Genomic DNA, 21,053 nt, shown 5'->3' on the forward strand with positions numbered 1-21,053 from the left:
ATCTTGCAGGGAGGGTCGGGGGGGTTTGTTGTATTCTATGTCGGGTTGGGGGTATGGAGTGGGGCTGGTATTTGGGAGCTGCGTCAGAAGGGTGTGGTGAGGCAGTGCGAAAGCGCGGGCTTTCCTCTGGTTTCCCGTGCTGCGGGGTTGGGGGGCGGAGACGGTGACGGGGGGAGGCGGGGCCTTAACTGGTTCTTCCCCGCGCTGGAGCGGTGCCTGGAGGAGGGATAGATTGGGGGATGATCCCACTTTGGGAGGGGTCGGGTTATTGGCGGGAGTTTCCAGGGTCAGCAGAAGTTAGCTGACCCACGGAAGTACAATGGAGGACGGTTCGCGGCTGGGAGGGTTCCTAGCCTTGGGGGGGGGGGGGGGGGGGGGGGGGGGGAGAAAAGGGGAATACCGGGTTGCTGCTGGTAGGGTCAAGAAGGAGCTGGTGGGGGCTGGGGGGGACAGAGGTGAGGTGTTGTCGCTGTGGGGACTGGGTCGGGCAGGGGGTGCTGGCCTGGGGCGGGCAGTCGACGGGCTATGGCTAGTCGACGGGGGAGGGGGGGCGGGACGCCCTCTGATCCAGTTGGTCACCTGGAATGCGAGAGGGTTGAATGGGCCGGTGAAGCGGTCGAGGGTACTGGCTCATCTGAAGGGGCTAAAGGCAGATGTGGCAATGCTTCAGGAGACCCACCTGAAGGTGGTGGACCAGGTCCACCTGAGGAAGGGATGGGTGGAGCAGGTTTTCCACTCTGGGTTGGATGTGAAGAACCGGGGAGTGGCGATTCTGGTGGGGAACAATGTGTTGTTTGAGGCATCGGAGGTGGTGGCGGATAAAGGGGGTAGGTATGTTATGGTTAGGGGCAGGCTACAAGGAGAGAAGGTGGTACTGGCTAGTGTGTATGCCCCAAATTGGGACGATGCGGGCTTTATGAGGCGTATGTTGGGACGGGTCCCGGATCTGGAGGCGGGAGGTCTGATCATGGGGGGGGGGGGGGGGGGGACTTTAATACGGTGTTTGATCCTTCACTGGATCGGTCCAGCTCTAGGACGGGTAGGAGGCCGGCGGCGGCCAAGGTACTGAGAGGGTTTATGGACCAGATGGGTGGGGTGGATCCATGGAGGTTTGTGAGGCCGAGGGCACGCGAGTACTCTTTCTTCTCCCACGTACATAGGGTCTACTCTCGGATAGATTTCTTTGTGGTGAGTAGGGGACTGATTCCGAGAGTGGAGGAGGCCGAGTATTCGGCCATTGCAATCTCCGACCACGCTCCGCATTGGATAGAGTTGGAGATGGGGGAGGTGCGGGACCAGCGCCCGTTGTGGCGGTTGGATGTGGGGTTGTTGGCGGAGGAGGAGGGGTGTAGGAGGGTCCGGGCAAGTATTGAGGGGTACCTTGATGTGAATGATACGGGGGAGGTTCAGGTGGGGATGGTCTGGGAAGCCCTGAAGGCAGTGATTCGTGGGGAGCTGATATCAATCCGGGCACACAGGGAGAGGAGCGAGAGGAGTGAGAGGGATAGACTGGTGGGAAAGATGCTGGAGGTGGACAGGAGGTATGCAGAGGCACCAGAGGAGGGACTGTTGGGGGAGAGGCGCAGCCTGCAGGCTAAATTTGATTTGCTGACCACTAGAAAGGTGGAGGCACAGTGGAGGAAGGCACAAGGGGCAGTGTACGAACATGGTGAAAAGGCGAGTAGGATGCTGGCTCATCAGCTCCGCAAGCGGGATGAGGCTAAGGAAATTGCTGGAGTGAGAGATAAGAGTGGGAATGTGATGCGGAAGGGGGTAGAGGTGAATGAGGTCTTCAAGGACTTTTACGGGGAACTGTACCGGTCGGAGCCAACGGGGGAAGAGGAGGGGAATGGAGAGGTTCCTTGACGGGCTTTCTTTCCCGAAGGTGCAGGAGGAGAAGGTGGAGGGGTTGGGTGCGCCGATTGAGCTGGAGGAGCTAGTTAAGGGGATCGGGCAGATGCAGTCAGGGAAGGCACCGGGGCCGGATGGGTTCCCGGTGGAATTTTATAAAAAGTTTGTGGACCTAGTGGGCCCCTTGCTGGTGCGGACACTCAACGAAGCGTGGGAAGGGGGGACTTTGCCCCCGACGATGTTGCGGGTGCTGATCTCGTTAATTTTAAAGAGGGACAAGGACCCCCAGCAGTGTGGTTCATACAGGCCCATATCTCTCCTCAACGTGGATGCTAAGGTGCTGGCAAAAATCCTTGCCACCAGGATAGAGGACTGTGTGCCAGGGGTTGTGCACGAGGACCAGACAGGTTTTGTGAAGGGAAGACAGCTGAACACGAATGTGCGGAGATTGTTGAATGTCATCATGATGCCGGCGATTGAGGGAGAGGCAGAGATAGTGGTGGCGCTGGATGCGGAGAAGGCCTTCGATAGAGTGGAGTGGGGGTACCTATGGGAGGTGTTGGGGAGGTTTGGATTTGGTGAAGGGTTCATTAGATGGGTAAGGCTGCTATATGCATACCTCCTGTCCAACTCCAGCATCTTTCCCACCAGTCTATCCCTCTCACTCCTCTCCCTGTGTGCCCGGATGGCATGCGTGGCCACGAATAGGAGGAGGTCGGAGTACTTCCGGCTTTACCGAGGGACCAGGCAGGGTTGCCCCCTGTCCGCCTTGTTGTTTGCACTGGCAATCGAGCCGCTGGCAATGGCATTGAGAGATTCAGAAAGGTGGAGAGGCTTGGTGCGAGGTGGAGAGGAACATAGGGTGTCGTTGTATGCCGATGACCTGTTACTGTATGTGGCGGACCCGGTGGGAGGGATGCCGGGGGTGATGGAGTTGCTAGGTGAGTTTGGGACCTTTTCAGGTTATAAATTAAATTTAGGCAAGAGTGAGGTGTTTGTGGTGCACCCTGCAGACCAGGAGGAAGGAATTGGTAGGCTCCCGCTTAGGCGGGCAGGGGAGAGCTTTAGGTACCTGGGGGTGCAGGTGGCCAGGGACTGGGGGACTCTTCACAAGCATAATTTCACCAGACTTGTAGATCAGATGGAGGAGGAGTTCAAGAGATGGGACATGCTGCCATTATCGTTGGCGGGGAGGGTACAGTCCGTCAAAATGACGGTGCTTCCGCGGTTCTTGTTCCTCTTTCAGTGACTGCCCATCTTTATCCCCAGGGCCTTCTTTAGGAGAGTGACTAGCAGTATTTTGAGCTTTGTGTGGGCGCATGGGACTCCGAGAGTGAAGAGGGTGTTCCTGGAGCGAGGGAGGGATAGAGGCGGGCTGGCGCTGCCCAGCCTTCTGGGGTACTATTGGGCGGCCAATGTGTCAATGGTGCGTAAATGGGTGATGGAGGGGGGAGGGGTGGTGTGGAAAAGAATGGAGATGGCGTCATGTAGAGGTACAAGCCTGGGTGCCATGGTAACGGCGCTGTTGCCGCTCTCCCCTAAGAGGTTTACCACGAGCCCGGTGGTGGCGGCGACCCTAAGAATCTGGGGACAGTGGAGGCGGCATAGGGGGGAAACAGGGGGCTCGATGGAGGCTCCACTGGGTGGCAACCATCGGTTCATCCCGGGGAGCAAGGATGGGGGATTTAGGGGGCGGCAAAGGGCGGGCATCAGCAAATTGAGGGACCTGGTTATTGGCGGGAGGTTTGCGGACCTGGGGAAGATAAATTTGGCCTTCCCCAAGGGAACACGTTCAGATACTTGCAGGTAAAGTCGTTTGCAAGGCGACAGGTAGAGGGATTCCCTTTGCTGCCCTCGCAGGGGACGATGGACAGAGTGCTTTCGGGGGTGTGGGTCGGAGAGGGGAAGGTGTCTGACATCTATAAGGTAATGCAGGAGGTGGAGGAGTCGTCAGTGGAGGAGCTGAAGGCTAAATGGGAGGAGGAACCCGGGGAGCAGATAGAGGACGGGACTTGGGCGGATGCCTTGGAGGGAGTCAACTCTTCCTCTTCATGTGCGAGGCTTAGTCTCATCCAATTCAAGGTGCTGCACCGGGCCCACATGTCCGGGACTAGGATGAGTAGGTTCTTTGGGGGTGAGGATAGGTGCACCAGATGTTCGGGGAGTCCAGCGAACCACGCCCATATGTTCTGGGCATGCCCAGCACTGGAAGAATTCTGGAAGGGGGTGGCGGGGACGGTGTCGAGGGTGGTTGGATCCAGGGTCAAACCAGGGTGGGGACTCGCGATTTTTGGAGTTGCGGTAGAGCCGGGAGTGCAGGAGGCGAAAGAGGCCGGTGTCCTGGCCTTTGCGTCCCTAGTAGCCCGTCGAAGGATTCTGCTACAGTGGAAGGATGCAAGGCCTCTAAGTGTGGAGACCTGGATCAGTGACATGGCGGGATTTATAAAACTGGAAAGGGTCAAATTTGCCCTGAGAGGATCAATACAAGGGTTCTATAAACGATGGCAGCCTTTTCTGGACTTCCTGGCTCAAAGATAGGTATCTTGGTCAATAGCAGCAGCAAACCAAAAAAAAAAATCTTAACTATGCTGTGATCCGAGGCAGCACAGTAGCTAGCATTGCTGCCTCACGGCGCCGAGGTCCCAAGTTCGATCCTGGCTCTGGGCCACAGTCCGTGTGGAGTTTGCTCATTCTCCCTGTGTTTGCGTGGGTTTCGGCCCCACAACCCAAAGATGTGCAGGGTAGGTGGATTGGTCATACTAAATTGCCCCTTAATTGGAAAGAATGAATTGGTTATTCTAAATTTATTTGAAAAAAAAATTCTGCTGTGATCTATCTCTCAATGCTGACACTCAACTGCCGAGTACCCAAGATTCTCGGAGTTCTTATATTTATACTGGGAACTAGTGGTGCCATCTAGTGTTTGTATTACACTGAGATTTCATAATTAACCCTTTACTTGTTTACATACATGCATATCATTACAGGAGGAGTCTTTGATTATGCTGCCCGCTTTCTCAAGGCAGCGGTAGGTGTGGACAGAGTTAACGGGTTCACATGATGGACAAAGCTGTGTTCATGACTCTCTGTAGTTTCTTACGGTTTTGGGCTGACATCGAGGGAGAGATTGTTGCCATTGCACCGTGCCACTAGGTTCTCTATCTCCCTCCTGTACTCTGATTCATCATTGTTCGAGATCCGATCCACTACGGTCATGTCATCGGCAAACTTGCAGATGGAGTTGGAGCCGAATTTTGCCACAGAGTTGTGTGTGTAAAGGGAGTACAGTAGGGAGCTAAGCATGCAGCCTTGTGGTACACTGGTATTAAGGACTATGGTAGAAGAGATATCGTTGTGTATCCCTACTGATTGTGGTCTGTGGGTCAGGAAGACAAGAATTCAGTTGCAGAGGGAGAAGCCAAGTCCTCGATTTTGGAGTTTGAGCGCACGCTCAGTTGCCAGAGATTCTACTCAGCTTTGCTTTGTAGCCCATTATATTATTTTATTATTTAAGGCTTGCCAGAACCTTGACATGAGAGTCCATGTCATTGGTCTGGGACTCTAGCTTAGCCTGCTATTGTCTCTTGGTGTCCCTGATGGCTTTCAGAGGTCGTATCTAGTTTGCTTGTGTAGGTCAGGGTCATCTGTCATTAGTGCCTCAGACCTGGACTCAAGTAGGGAATGGATCTTCTGGTTAAACCATGGTTTCAGGTTGGGGAATGCCCATATTACCTGCTTTGTCACACAGTCTTCAACACACTTACTGACGAGCTCTGTGACGCTAGTGGCATACTCGGTTAGATTCGTTGCCGAGTTCTTGAATATGGACTGGTCCACTGACTCCCAACAGTCGTATAGGAGCTTTCTGTTGCCTTCTTAACCAGATTCTCCCGCTTAAGTTTCTGCTTATATGCGCGGAGAAGGAGTGCCGCCTTGTGGTCTGATTTTCCGAAACGTGGTCAGGGGATCGAGCAGTAGGCACCCTTGAAGTTTATGTAGCAGTGTATCAACCTCTGCCTTAAAAATATTGAAAGATTCTACTTCCACCACCTTTTCAGGAGGAGAGGTCCAAAAGATTGTAAATGAAAACATTTCACTTCATACAAGTTTCAACTGGAAAACCCCTTATTTTAAAACAGTAATGCTAGTTCTAGATTCGCCTACAAGAGGAAACATCCTCTCCATATTGATCTGGTCAAGACCCCTCAGGATCGCATAGGTTTCAATCAGTAATGATTAAATGAACAGCAGAAAGAATTAAACTAAAAGCATAGTGGTTACAGTCTCCAACTGTTGAGCGTGATATTGAGTCCGGAATATTGTAAAGTGTCCAATCAAAAGGTAAGGTTCAGGCCCTCGAGCTTCTATGGAACGTCACTGGAACAGATAGAGTGGCCAAGGTCAGAAAACGTTACAATGGCAAGCAATAAGAAGCTCAAGGTCAGGCTTATGGAGTGTTATGCGAGGGAGATATTAGAAAATTGGGTCCAGAAATTAGACCAAAATGTAGCAGGCAATTTAGGGGTTAACCCAACTGAGGTAAATTATCTGTTAGATTTGAGTCAGAGGGATACACCTGGCTGAATAACATTGTTCCAGTCAGACTTAAAACGCGTTAGTGGGAATACACTGGATGCCTCCAGATCCGTTGTTCTTCAGGACACTCCTGTCTGACCAGCCATTAGCCTGTTACAAAGTCTGATAGCCTTTTTGTCTGTCAATGGAAGATTAATTGCATATCGAAAGCATGGCTCTGTTTTGTATAAACGGGAGTGGGAAACCCCAGCAGAGAACCTTTGTTTGAGGGGCTGGGCAGAGCTTAGAGAGAAAGAATGCTGTTTTGAACAGGTACAGACAGGAGAAGGCTTTGGAAAAGGGTTGCAAACAAATTTCCCTAACAGAAGAAAAATGGCTTTGTAAATGCAAGTATTGCATTTGTCTTGGTGTTAAGTGGCATGAGAGCTGCATGTTCTGTTAAAGTGTGGTTAATGGGAACTAGTGTGTTAATGTTAAGAAACTACATGCAATCTGTTAGAGTTAAAGTTTAAAAGTATAAATATTGCTTTCTTTTCTTTCAACAAAGTTTATTTATAAAAATAACCACGCCCTATTTCTTGTATTATAACTCTTGGATCAAATCGATCTTTCCACACCGCATTAAAACTTTAAAGATTGTGGCTCCTGTCCAGTTTCTTAGCCACTGTTAAGAGCTGACCAGACGTCCGTAACAGGAGTGATCATTTTTAATCATCAATGTGGCAAAAAAGCAAATGGAAATTCAATGAGGAGAATCTGCATAAACTTGGTTTGCAATTTCTTGAGTTTAGACGGTTGGGGGGTTATATAATGGAAGGTCTTTAAATTGATAAAGGAAATCAATAAGGTAGATACAGAGAACATAATTTTTGGAAGAAACCAGAACAAGCGAACTAAATCGTGAAATCAGGAAGCACAATTTCACACCAAGTCAGTGGAATGCTGGAACTGAACTAGTCTCTTCAAAAGGCTTTGGATGTTCAGCAATTAAATGAACCGCATGACAAAAAGGATGTGGGGCACAGCCAAATTATCAGAGGTCAGGTACAGTTAAGCCATGATCTAACTGAATAGTCATGATGTGGAGATGCCGGCATTGGACTGCGTGGGCACAGTAAGAAGTCTTACAACACCAGGTTAAAGTCTAACAGCTTTGTATCGAATCCCTGGCTTTCAGAATGAAGCTCCTTCATCAGGTGAGTCAACTTAGGGCTGGTTTAGCACACTGGGCTAAACAGTTGGCTTGTAATGCAGAACAAGGCCAGCAGCACGGGTTCAATTCCCATATCGGCCTTCCCGAACAGGCGCCAGAATGTGGCAACTAGGGGCTTTTCACAGTAATTTCATTGAAGCCTATTTGTGACAATAAGCGATTATTATGATGATGACGGAGCAGCGCTCTGAAAGTTAGTGATTCAAAACAAAGCCGTTGGACTTTAACCTAGTGCTGTAAGACTTCTTACAGTAACTGAATAGTGGCACAGGCTTGAGAGGCTGAATGGTCTACTCCTGTACCAATGTTAATAAAGTGATCATTTCATTGCATAACATCAATCGTTGTACGGAAGTATATGAATGAAACTTAGTACCATAAAATGCGATGTATAAGTTGACCTGCCGTATAAGACGACACCATTTTTCCAGCCCTACAAGATGACCCCCCCCACACACACACACACATTACAGCCACAAGATGCTTAACTTACATGAATAGTCAGCCTCAATTTATCACACCAAAGGGCAGCACGGTGCAGTGGTTAGACTGCACCCTCATGGTGCCGAGGTCCCAGGTTCGATCCCAGCCCACATGTCCCGTGTGGAGTTTGAACATTCCCCCCGTGTTTGCGTGGGTTTTGCCCTCCCACAACCTTAAGATGTGCTGGGTAAGTGGATTGGCCATGCTAAATTGCCCCTTAATTAGAAAATATGAATTGGGTACTCAATCACACCATGGGATCAAACAGGCGACATGGGCTGGGTTGCGGAGATGCGGAATTTAAGAGATGTCCACTCTTTGTGCTGGATGAGGCTGACATTTTAAATATAGCGACCACCCACACTGCCGGTTCACTTTTATTTTGGACATAAATTGGCTCTCCTTTTTGGAGAGATTTTACGTGGCTTCAAAGGTTGCCTTATATGCTGACATCCAAATAAATACTCCACAGGAACAAAAACACTTAATAACTTGACAATGAATCCATTTACATTTCAAAATGTGTTATGTCCATAGACATTTAAATTGGTTGCTACTGAACAGGCAAGCTGCCTTCCATGAAGGCACTACTACCATTTTGTGTGTGACATGTTTAAATAATAACGTAAACCAAGAGACACAAAGAAAAAGAAACATGGACAAAATATTCCCATTCTCTCCTCCCCAATACAAAAAAAAACAGCCAATACTGGGAAATGCAGTAGTCCAGCATCTAAAATTTCTATTATAGTACAGGACAATGGCTGCTGGGGAGGGGGTAGGATGAGAGGCATGGCCCAATCCAGGATGCTTACGCCTCCACTAAGGACCAACCAACAATTCACTCCAATGCCACCTAAACACGTTAGTTTTAACAGCCCAATCAATAGGTGCCAAAATGAAGCACCACCCTCAGTACTTTACCTCTTAGTTTATACTGTTCTCCAATGGCTGCATTGACTGTAAATGTGTGAGAATCCTCATCACTTGGTGAGATGACGGCCCCGGCCAGCTGCAAAGTGCCTCTTGGCTTCTGATTTCTGGATTGCTCATTGACAAAATATTCTAACTGTCCAGCTTCATTATTTAAAACAAAGAATCTGGTAGATGGAAAAAAAGATCATCACCATAAAGAATCAAAATAATGGCAGTTTTCTAACTACTATATGAAGAACATAAATTATTGAGGGAGGTAAGGAACTTATTTATACAGAAGCACCGAAAATGAACACTTTTCTTTACATTTCCAGGCAAGCTCGTTCAACATGCGCAGTATGATTTCAAATAGGAAAAATAAGCTGATTTATTATTTAGGTTGATACTGGAAGAGCTCTTCTTCACAAAATCCGCCTTTTATATGCAGCTGAACCAGCGCACAGGGTCACCCGTTACCATCTCATCTAAAATACAGAAATTCCAACAATGCAAAACTCTCAGCCTGCAATGAATGTCAGGTTTTTTAAAAAATGTATTCATTCACAAGATGTGGACATTGCTCGCTAGACCAGCATTCATTGCCCATCCACAATTGCCTTTGAGAAGGTGATGGTGAGCTGCCTTCTTGCGTCTCAGCAGTCCATATAATTTAAGAACCCATAGAACTGTTAGGGAGGGGTTCCAGTGACTGTGAAGGAACGGCGATATAGTTCCAACTTAGGATGGCGAGTGCTTTGATGTGAATGTGCAGGTGGTGGTGTCGACCTGCACTCATCCAGGCAAGGGGGGAATATTACACACCTGACTTGTGCCTTGTAGATTGTGGACAGTCTTTGGGGAGGCAGTAGGTGAGTTACTCACCACAGAATTCCCAGCCACTGACCCCTCTTGTAGCCATATTATTTATATGGCTGTTCCAGTTCAGTTTCTGGTCAATGGAAACTCCCAGATTTAGATGGACGGTAATGCTATTAAACGTCAAGAAGAGATAGTTAGATTTGCGCTTGTTGGGGATAGTCATTGCCTTGCACTTAAGTAACATTCACGCCACACATCAGCCAACCCAGAATACTGTCCAGGCGTTACTGCAGATGGACGCGGACTGCTTCAGCAACAGGAGTCGCAAATGGTACAGAGCATTGTGCAATCATCAGTGAACATCCCCACTCCTGCCCAATTATGGAATGTCACAGATAAAGCATCCGAAGATAGTTAGGCCTAAATTACATACTTAAATCCTGGACATGCTTAAATCCTGGAGTGCGCATTCAACTTATAACTAAGAAACAAGAACGAGGTGATATGATTGGATACAATTTTTAGGATGAATTAAAATACTTCTAATTGTTTAATAAGTGTGATTTTTCATGCAGTGTACTGGAATAAACACTAAATAAATTTAGTGGCAGTACTAAAGCTTAATTATTTTCATGCGAGCTAAGTAAATTGAGTTTTGTAGCTGCAGCACCCATTTCTGAAATGAGATATTCCAACATACTGAAATATTCAAATGTTGGATACATTAAATTTTACAGTAGTTTTCCCAAGATAAATGTGCATTCAACATTAATTAGCAGATGTATCACAGCATTATAGAATCTACAGTTTAAAGGAGGCCATTCGGCCCATCGAGTCTACACTGGCCCTTGGAACGAGCACCCTACCCAAGCCCACACTTCCACCCTATTCACGTAACCCAACTTAACCTTTTTGGGCACTAAGGGCAATTTAACATGGCCAATCCACCTAAGCCGCACATCTTTAGACTATGGGAGGAAACCGGAGCACCCGGAGGAAACTCGCGCAAACACGGGGAGAACGTGCAGACTTGGGTCACAGACAGTGACCCAAGCCAGGAATCGAACTGGGACCCTGGAGCTGTGAAGCAACTGTGCTAGCCACTGTGCTGCCATGCTGCCCTAGTCGTAGATCAAAGATATCACTTTCAGGCATCAACAATGTATACCAAAACAATCAATCAAATTGACAATAAAACGAAAACAAGGACTCCTACATCAGACTCCTATTTATTGACTACAGCTCCGCCTTCAACACCATAATCCCAGCCAAGCTCATATCAAAGCTCCAAAATTTAGGACTTGGCTCCCCACTCTGCAACTGGATCCTCGATTTTCTGACCAACAGACCACAATCAGTAAGAATGAACACCAACACCTCCTCCACAATAGTCCTCAATACCGGTGCCCCCCAAGGCTGTGTACTTAGCCCCCTACTCTACTCCCTGTACACACACGACTGCGTGGCAAAACTTGGTTCCAACTCCCTTTTCCAACTTCTTCCATCGGGCAGGAGGTACAGAAGTCTGAGAACACGTACGAACAGACTCAAAAACAGCTTCTTCCCCACTGTCACCAGACTCCTAAATGACCCTCTTATTGACTGACCTCATTAACACTACACCTTGTATGCTTCATCCGATGCCAATGCTTATGTAGTTACATTGTATATCTTGTGTTGCCCTATTATGTATTTTCTTTTATTCCCTTTTCTTCCCATGTACTGAATGATCTGTTGAGCTGCTTGCATAAAAATACTTTTCACTGTATCTCGGTACACGTGACAATAAGCAAATCCAATCCAATATCAATATATATTCATATACACTAGATATACAAACACTTAAGGGACCATCCCTTAAAATGATGAGGAATCCCTTCAGCAAGAGGGTGGTGAAAAAAAAAAATCACTTCTGCATCACAGATCCAGAGACCCAGGTTCGATTCTGGCCTTGGGTGACTATCTGTGTGGAGTCTGTTCGTTCTCCCCGTGTCAGTGTGGGTTACCTCCGGTTTCCTCCCGCAATCCAAAGATGTACGGGTTAGGTGGATTGGCCATGCTAAATTGCCCCCTGGTGTCCAGCGAGATGCAGGTTAGGTTCTGGGGAGAGCGTAGGGTGGCCATGTGAGTGGACATGGGTCAATACAGACTTGATGGGCCGAATGGACTGCACTGTAGGGATTCTATCATATTTTAAAATTCTGCATGTAGCACAAAATTCCCTGCACACAAAGTGTACTTGTCTGTGGTGAGAAATTTGGGTCATGCTTTTCTTTCAAAATGCAACTATGGTTACTGCTGCATCAACACCTCATTCAAATTTATTATATTGAGCATCATGCAGTTGCATACCTTGGCCACTAGTTGTCTCAGTGGAGAAAGATTTGATGTCTCTCTCCCTATAACCATAAAATCCCTATCAAGCAGGAGGAGGAAATTCTGCCCATCGAGTCTGCACCAAACCTCTGAAAGAGCACTCTGTCTCGGCCCACTCCTCCACTCTATCCCCGTAACCCTGAGCATTGATCATGACCAAACCACCTAATCTGCACATCTTTGGGTGCTCAATTAGCATGGCCAATCCACCTAACCTGCATATCTTTGGACTGAGAGGGGAAACTGGAGCACCCGGAGGTAACCCATGCAGACATGGGGAGAATGTGCAAACTCCACACAGGTAGTCACGAAGGCCAGAATCGAACCTGGGTCCCTGGCGCTGTGAGGCATCGCTAACCACGGTGCCACAGTGCGGCCCATATATGTATAAATATGCACACCCAATCTTATCCTAATCTTGAAATCCCTTCATCCATTTCATATATAATTTTAAAAACCTAATTTCTAAGTTTCATCAGCCCTAAAATTCTATGGTGTAGTATACTAAAAGTATACGACACCATATTTTAAAATCATAGCATGGCTACAGAACAGAAGACGGCGATTTGGCCTGTCGAGTCCAAACTGGCTCTCCACCAAAGCATTTCAGCCAATCCTAGTCCCCCATCTTTTCCCCATAATCTACAATTTCTAAAAACTGTCTGCTGCTTATCACCTTTTGAAAGCTATCATTGAATCTATTTCCACCACTCTCTCCGGCAGTGCGTTCCAGATCCCAGCCCTCATCCGACTTCATTCTTTGGAAGCACGGCTGGACAAAATTCAAATATGTAGGAATAAGATTAAGTTATTTCATAATTGCCTCAATTGATGTAACCACAAATCCAAATAGTGATTACTTTCATTGTGGTGAATTGGAATTGCAGTTTTTTCATGGCTCCAGTAAATTGAAAGTTCACATTAGCTGCTTTACATCTTTTATCAATAGTGCAAGATGATCCAGTTGAATGCTCAAACTGCAAGGAGCTACAAAACAGTTTTGTTTTGCACCATTAATTATCGTGCAACTACAATTTTAGCCACTCCTTACACAAAATAAGCATTGGTGTGAGGCAAAAACTACATTGTACCAACACAAAATTTATATATAAAAGCATTCATTTAACAATTTCTGCTTAATAAACTTACCGATATTGCCAGCCAGTAACAAGATTAGTATATTTCATCAAGTATCCATATACATTCTCCATGTGATCACTGTAAGAGAGAGAATAAAGTTCAGTGACGCATGAACCTATAGAACCAAAGAAACCTCATGTCACCTTCGTCACTCAAAATATCAACGCAATGAGACAACCATACCAAATCTAGCCATTTTCTTTTCCACACACTGGAAACTTTTAGTGATTAACCCTAGGAATTTGCACCATGACCAGTCATTAATTTGGACAGGAGGAATAGATGGGAAATTGGAGAAAGGCATAAACCAGATTACATGAGTGCGTGGCCATTTTGGGCATAAAAGTAGAATTAAAAATATACTTCAAAATGGAAAAAAAAATGTCTTGAACACTCTCTTCTAGAAAGTAAGAAGTCCTACAACACCAGGTTAAAGCTCAACAGATTTGTTTCAAGTCACCAGCTTTCAGAGCACTGCTCCTTCCTCAGGTGAAGATCGCGCATATTCTAGAAATTTACTGGAGCCATGAAAAAAACTGCAATTCCAATTCACCAAAATGGTACCAAGGATGAGGGGATATAATTATGAGATACTTGAAACAACACTTATTGGGGAGGGAGGGGGGGGGGGGGGGACACTAGGTTAATCTAATGGAAGTTTTGGAAACTTTGCAAAGGTTGAAAAGGGCAAAGAGTGAAATATTATTTCTTCTAATCAGTGAATCTGTAACATGGGGGCACAAATTTAAGATTACTACTAAAAGCAGAAAGAAGGTGATTAGAAGTTTTTATATAATGAGAATATGGACCCATTACTATTGAATTGTGTTTTGCTTAATCGAGTATCAGACATATACAGAAACCCATTATTGTAATTAATAGTTTCCAAAACAAGCTGAAACGAAAGATATTATGGAGTGCACACTTTCCCTCTTATTTCGCATTGCATTTATCAAAGACCATCTTCAGCACTGGTTGGCTTAGGGAATTCCAAATACAGCTGGGGAACTATGATTGAACCAAAGTCAATTGTTATGTTGAGATAGGAATTAAGGATATCATAAATCTTGCAGTTCTGGAGTTTGGGATAGGTGCGTTCAGCCAGAATCTGCAGAATGACAAAGATAATACGGGCTTTTCCCATTACGTTCAGCAGTGAATTGTCTTGATGATTGTTGCAATCGCTGTGGTCACCCTTGTTTTTGTACAAAGTCACAATTTCCGTTGTCTCAGACATATCCTCGGTATCTTTTGGCAGGGCAAGGTCATAAACTCAAGAGTTCCTGGAACGTGCCGATTTGGTAAGCCACGGACGTTTGAGCTGCTTGACAAAGTTCATGAATGGATGATGGCTGCATAACCAAATATCCACTATAATGTGTGAACTGTCCACTGGATCGCAATCTCCTGGCCGCCCATACCTCCACTACAAGGACACCTGCAAGCTGAATATGAATGGGATAATGGAAATAAAGGGTCTGTTCCTGGAAGAATGATTTGAGAGTCTGGAGGAGAAGTTTGGGTTGCCACGAGGGGAGGGCTTCAGGTGTGGGATTTTGTGGCAAAGGACTGTCCAACCTTCCCAGCGGCACCACCCTCCTCGTTGCTGGAGTGGGTGTGGTCAGTTTAGGGGTTGGGGAAGTGAGGGGCCATCTCGGCGATTTATGGGAGGATTTTGGAGGAGGATAGGTTGTCTCTGGAGGAGGTCAGGGCCCTGGGAAGAGAAGCTTAGTGGTGTGAGGTGCTGTGGAGGGTGAATGCAATCTCAGGTGCGAGGTTGGGGTTGATACAGCTAAAGGCAGTGCACAGAGCACACCGGACAAAGTTGAGGATGAGCCGGTTGTTTGAGGGGGTGGAGGTTTATTTGTGAGCAGTGTGGGAGGGGCCCAGCCACACATACACATGTTCTACTCCTGCCGAAGTTGGAAGTCCTTCTTCAGGACCATGTTGCCGATCTTGCATGTGAACTTAGAGCCCAAGGCCCTGGGGGCCATATTTGGGGTATTGGGCTTGCCGGTGTTGCAGATGGGAGTGGGGGTGAAATGGCATAACCATTGGCTCCTTGATCACGCGCAGGCGGGTCCTGTTGAGGTGGAGCTTCTCCACCTGGTGCCTCGGTATGGCTGAGGGATAATGGAATTCTTGTATTTGGAGACGGTGAAATTTGCTCTGAGGAGGGCGAGTGAGGGATTCCACAAGAGATGGGGTTTGTTTGTATTGCATTTTGGGGAGATGGTTGCCAACTACTGGGGAAGTGGGAGGGTTGGAGGGGGGGGGGGGGGCTGGCGTTTTGTTTTATTTTGGGTTTGTTTGGTAAATGCTATATGTGTTATATGTTTAATTGTTAAAATGTTAAAATTTGAAAATCTGAACAAATTCATATTTTTAAAAAAAATAATAGATCATTCCAGTGCAGAGCTGGCAATGGTGCAAATTTGATGGGCCAAATAGTACTATTTTATCGTACGATTGTGTCGATTTTATTATTGCATTTCAAAATAAAAACCTGACACGCAAGTAACAAAACCCATGCACAATCCCAGAACATGTATCAGATCTCTACAATTTGGCAAATGAACAAAATGCAAGGTACATAATTCCATATCATCTTGTTAGTTCTTTCTCTATCTTTTGGATGAGATGTTAAATTGAGGCCCCATCTGCTCTCTGATGTAGGTATGAGATCTCATATGTGCTATGTTGAAGAGGAACTAGAGAGTTATTTCCAGCGTCCCAATTGGCATTTAGCCCACAATCAGCTTCAGAATAAAAAAATTGACTTAAATCCTCCGATCCGATTAGTGTTGGTCAACTGATGCTAATCACAGGAAAAATACACACTTATCTCCCAGCATTTTGTACAGGCAGACTTCTAATGCTGGCAACTCCCGGAAGCCTCTATCGGAGCAACCAGACAGGCCCTGGCCAAGCCACGCCCTGTTATGACACTAGCTGCTGTATTCTAGGAAGTAAGAGTTTATATGTTGCAAAGCTCGTGTGAATTTTGGTATTTCTAGATCTGTTTCACAATAGAAAATGTGATTTTTATGTTCCACAATTATTAAAGTGCCCATGGTCAGCATTTCTAAATCAAATCACTTGTAATTCTTTAAATGAAGACTCAGAGAAAAATTCATGGGTTTAAGGCTGCCTGGAGCTGTCAGCCTCCAAAACTGCATAGCCTCACCTCAATGACAGTGCAAACCCTCCCTCAACCCTGGCCACCCCCACCCCCAAACGCTCTCCTGCCTCCCTCACTTTATGAATGTTCATGCATAGACACTCCAGCTGATAAGTTTTGTAAGTTTTATACTTGCTATGAAAAACTCTTAAGTAAATCCTTGTAAAAAACCAGAGTAAGTGTAGCACAAACAGCCAAAGTCTGCATGGTTCTGACCAACTACGGAGCAACCTGGTGCAGGGTAAAACAGACAGCTGGAGGTTTAAGCTTCCAGTGTAAATACAAGGGGTCTGTTATAACAGGACTTCCAGGAGGTCCTAATCTTATCTGTTGGGGTACTTCCAGTCTCCAACTATCCGTGGACTAGAAGGTCTGGGCCTAAAATCTCATCATATTGCTTCTTGTTGGAACAGAGAATGCAAATTGTCTGCCACTTTTCCACCATTACAGCACTTTGTCCCGAGATTGTAAAAGGCACTACATAAATGCAAGCTTTTTTTTCTTTAATTTAAAATGGATCTTTCAGTTAAAGCAGAAGAGCAAATCTTAGACTGGAGGAGGGTATGGCAGCACGGTGGCACAGTGGTTAGCACTGCTGTCTCATAGTGCTGAGGACCCGGGTTCGATCCAAGCTCTGGTCACTGTCCGTGTGGAGTTTGCACATTCTCCCGTGTCTGCGTGGGTCTCACCCCCACAACCCAAAAGATGTGCACGGCAGGTGAACTGGCCACGCTAAATTACCTCTTAATTGGGTACTCAAAATTTAAAAAAGGTTAAGAGGTGACTTAATAGAGGCATACAAAATGATCAGAGGGTTAGATAGGGTGGACAGCGAGAGCCTTCTCCCGCGGATGGAGGTGGCTAGCACGAGGGGACATAGCCTTAAATTGAGGGGTAATAGATATAGGACAGAGGTCAGAGGTGGGTTTTTTTACACAAAGAGTGGTGAGACCGTGGAATGCCCTACCTGCAACAGTAGTGAACTCGCCAACATTGAGGGCATTTAAAAGTTTATTGGATAAGCATATGGATGATAAGGGCATAGTGTAGGTTAGATGGCCTTTAGTTTTCCATGTCGGTGCAACATCGAGGGCCAAAGGGCCTGTACTGCGCTGTATCGTTCTATGGGGCCTCACGGTAGCATGGTGGTTAGCATCAATGCTTCACAGCTCCAGGGTCCCAGGTTCGATTCCCGGCTGGGTCACTGTCTGTGTGGAGTCTGCACGTCCTCCCCGTGTGTGCGTGGGTTTCCTCCGGGTGCTCCGGTTTCCTCCCACAGTCCAAAGATGTGCGGGTTAGGTGGATTGGCCATGCTAAATTGCCCGTAGTATAAGGTTAATGGGGGGATTGTTGGGTTACGGGTTACGTGGGTTTAAGTAGGGTGATCATTGCTCGGCACAACATTGAGGGCCGAAGGGCCTGTTCTGTGCTGTAATGTTCTATGTTCTATGCTCTATGTTCTAAAAAGAATGGAGGCGGGTGAGAAAAATTACAGGGCCAATAAATATTGCATGCTTGATTGCCAGTAGCGAAAGCCAGGAAGTAATTCTCAGTTCCTGCAATGCACAAATGCTGCAATTAGGTATTTTTTTAAAATTCGGATTATTTACCTCAGTTTACAGAACACTTAATTTTCGTGACGCTTGGGTTTGGTCTATGACTTACTGATGGCAAATACTGTTTTCTTTTCGGATAAAGAAGGATCTACAAAACCTAACTAGAGTTTTAACATTGGTTACTATAGGAACCAACATTCCACTGAAAAGTCATGGTTTTCAGGAAGGCAATCACAACTTTAAATACACTTACTGTACGAAGTGCCGTGCCAAAGCACAAAATTCTGTTTGGTGGCCAGAGATCTCAAAATCATGAGAAGAAAACAAAGTACTAATGGTGTCCTCATTTTCATCCAGACCATGGGAACATATCAGAATGGATGTTTTTGCGCTCAAAGGGAAGATATTCCTCATGGTTGTTGACTATTATTCTTGGTGGATTGAGGTTCCAAGTTTTTATGGTCCCACCTTGGAAGCTATCATTATGTTATTAAAATAATTCATTTCAGACAAAGGCACAGTTGACAACAAATGTTTTTTAAAATATTTTTATTAAGGTATTTGCAAGTTTTTATCATAACAATAACAGCGCATAAACATGATACAATAAACATTTCCACCCCCATCACAATCTTCACACACCCCAACCATAAAACAACAATCCGCCCCCCCACCGCCGCCTTTGGAATTCTGCCGACATTTTAATTTCCCCCCGGGAAAGAGGACGAACGGCTGCCACCTCCGGCAAACTTTATTTTCTCGAGACTGAGAAACCCAGCCATGTCACTAACCCAGGTCTCTACACTTGGCGGCTTTGAGTCCCTCCACATTAATAAGATCTGTCTCCGGGTTACCAGGGAGGCAAAGGCCAAGGCGTCGGCCTCTTTCGCCCCCTGAGCTCCCGGCTCTTCCGACACTCCAAAGATCGCTACCTCCGGACTCGGCACCATCCGTGTTTCTAGTACCGTGGACATTGCCTTGGCAAAACCCTGCCAAAACCATCTAAGCTTCGAGCCTGCCCAAAACATGTGGACATGATTTGCTGGGCTTCCCATGCACACCTGTCCTCTATCCCAAAAAACTTGCTCATCCAGGCCACCGTCATGTGTGCCTGATGGACTACCTAGAATTGTATCAGGCTAAGCCTGGCACATGATGAGGATTTATTAACCCTGCTTAGGGCATCCACCCACAGACTCTCCTCTATCTCTCCTCCTAGCTCATCTTCCCACGTGCCCTTAAGCTCATCCACTGGAGTTTCTTCCCATTCCAAAAGCTCCTGGTTAATATCAGATATCTTCCCCTATCTCACCCCCCTTCCCCTATCTCACCCAGGTACTGGAGACTACTCTGCCCTACATCTCCCGTGGCGGAATCAGCGGGAAGGCCGGAATCTGCCTTCTCAAGAAGTCTCGTACCTGCAGATACCTAAACCCATTCCCTGCTGGCAATTCAAATTTATCCTCCAAGGCTTTCAAGCTGGGGAAGCTCCCATCTATAAATAGATTCCCCCATCCTCCTAATTTCTGACCTTTGCCATTTCTGGAACCCACCATCCAGCCAACCCGGTACAAACCGATGGTTATTATAAATCAGGGTCCAAATCGATGCTCCCTCCACTCTCTTATATCTCCACTGCCCTCAGATTCTCAGAGCCGCCACCACCACCGGACTTGTGGAGTATCGGGCCAGCGAGAACAGAAGAGATGCCGTTATCAGTGCTCTCAAACTGGTGTCTATACATGGCGTCACCTGCACCCGCTCCCATGCCGATCCCTCCCCAACTACCCACTCCCTAATCATGGCTATATTAGCCGCCCAGTAGTAATTGCAAAGGTTCGGCAGCGCCAACCCATCCTGCCGCCGACTACGCTCCAGCAACACTTTCTTCACTCGTGGGGTTTTACCTACCACACAAAGCCCAAAATAACCTTATTGACCCACTTGAAAAAGGCCCTCGGGATGAAGATGGGGAGGCACTGAAAGACAAACAGAAATCTGGGGAGTACCGTCATTTTCAGTCTGTACCCTCCCCGCCAGTGATAGCGGGAGCATGTCCAATCTCTTAAAGTCCTCTTTCATTTGTTCTACAAGCCGGGATAGGTTTAACTTGTGTAGTGCCTCCCATTCCCGGGCACCTGGTGATGCAAGATCAATTGCACAAAGACGAGAGTTGGATGCAATCGAGGCTTTATTACACTAAGATGTGTGGCCTCCTACATCAGCTGGCGAAATGGCTGCTGCACGAGGAGCACACATATTTATACTCCGCCTACTGGGCGGAGCCAGCAGGCAGGGAACTACCCCTGTACCTGTAGTACAGGGCATTACCACAAATCACCTAATATATACATCAGTGATGACTACCACATTCACCCCCTGTTAAAATTGAGTCCGGCGGGGGTGGTGGAGAACTATATACAAGTACATGTTTTAAAATACAGAGAGAAAAAAATTGAGTCCAGCGGGGTGGAGGAGAATTACACAGAAGGATGATGTTTCAAGAGTCCCGATCAAGTTACAGGTTTAGTCGGTCCGGAGCCTTGATCTGCCGCTGGGAGCGCCGCAGTGGTGGCGGCGATTCCGATGTCGGTCTGGTCCTCGGTGACTCGGGGAGCGTGCCACAATCCTTGTCATCCTCGGGCGTGGGCAGGGGGAGGACGGATTTTCCTGGGGCGGGTGTTGCGGCTGGGTGCGTCGGGTAAGGGGAGGGTGGCGTCAGGCCGGAGGGGTGTGTGGGGAACCTGCTGGCGCCAGGTCCCTGAGGGAGACAGTATCTTGGAGGCCATCGGGGTACGCTACGTAGGCGTACTGTGGGTTGGCGTGGAGTTGCTGGACTCTTTCAACCAACGGGTCCGCCTTGTGGTATTGTACGTGCTCACGGAGGAGTACGGGGCCTGGAGCTGCGAGCCAAGTCGGGAGCGACACCCCGGAGATGGACTTCCTGGGGAAGGCAAAAAGACGTTCATGGGCTGTGACATTA

At 47.1% G+C, this 21,053-nt stretch overlaps 1 protein-coding gene and 1 long non-coding RNA gene across 5 annotated transcripts in view; one reads left to right on the plus strand and one right to left on the minus strand.

The window, feature by feature from the left end:
• osbpl11 (oxysterol binding protein-like 11) overlaps nucleotides 1-21,053 on the minus strand; it is a 138,234-nt gene that overhangs the window by 93,926 nt on the left and 23,255 nt on the right. For all 4 annotated transcript variants that reach the window (XM_038789789.1, XM_038789786.1, XM_038789788.1 and 1 more), the window contains 2 exons: nucleotides 13,343-13,411; nucleotides 9,008-9,183 (listed from right to left, as the gene is read on the minus strand). In XM_038789789.1, coding sequence (XP_038645717.1) covers nucleotides 9,008-9,183; nucleotides 13,343-13,411 — 245 coding nt within the window. The remainder of the gene's footprint in view (nucleotides 1-9,007; nucleotides 9,184-13,342; nucleotides 13,412-21,053) is intronic.
• On the plus strand, nucleotides 14,592-18,584 carry LOC119962029. Its single transcript, XR_005459787.1, has 2 exons — nucleotides 14,592-14,634; nucleotides 18,259-18,584. It is a non-coding gene; the product is annotated as an uncharacterized LOC119962029 (long non-coding RNA).

Source organism: Scyliorhinus canicula, chromosome 2 (genome assembly GCF_902713615.1).
Source record: "Scyliorhinus canicula chromosome 2, sScyCan1.1, whole genome shotgun sequence".
Classification (NCBI taxonomy): domain Eukaryota; kingdom Metazoa; phylum Chordata; class Chondrichthyes; order Carcharhiniformes; family Scyliorhinidae; genus Scyliorhinus; species Scyliorhinus canicula.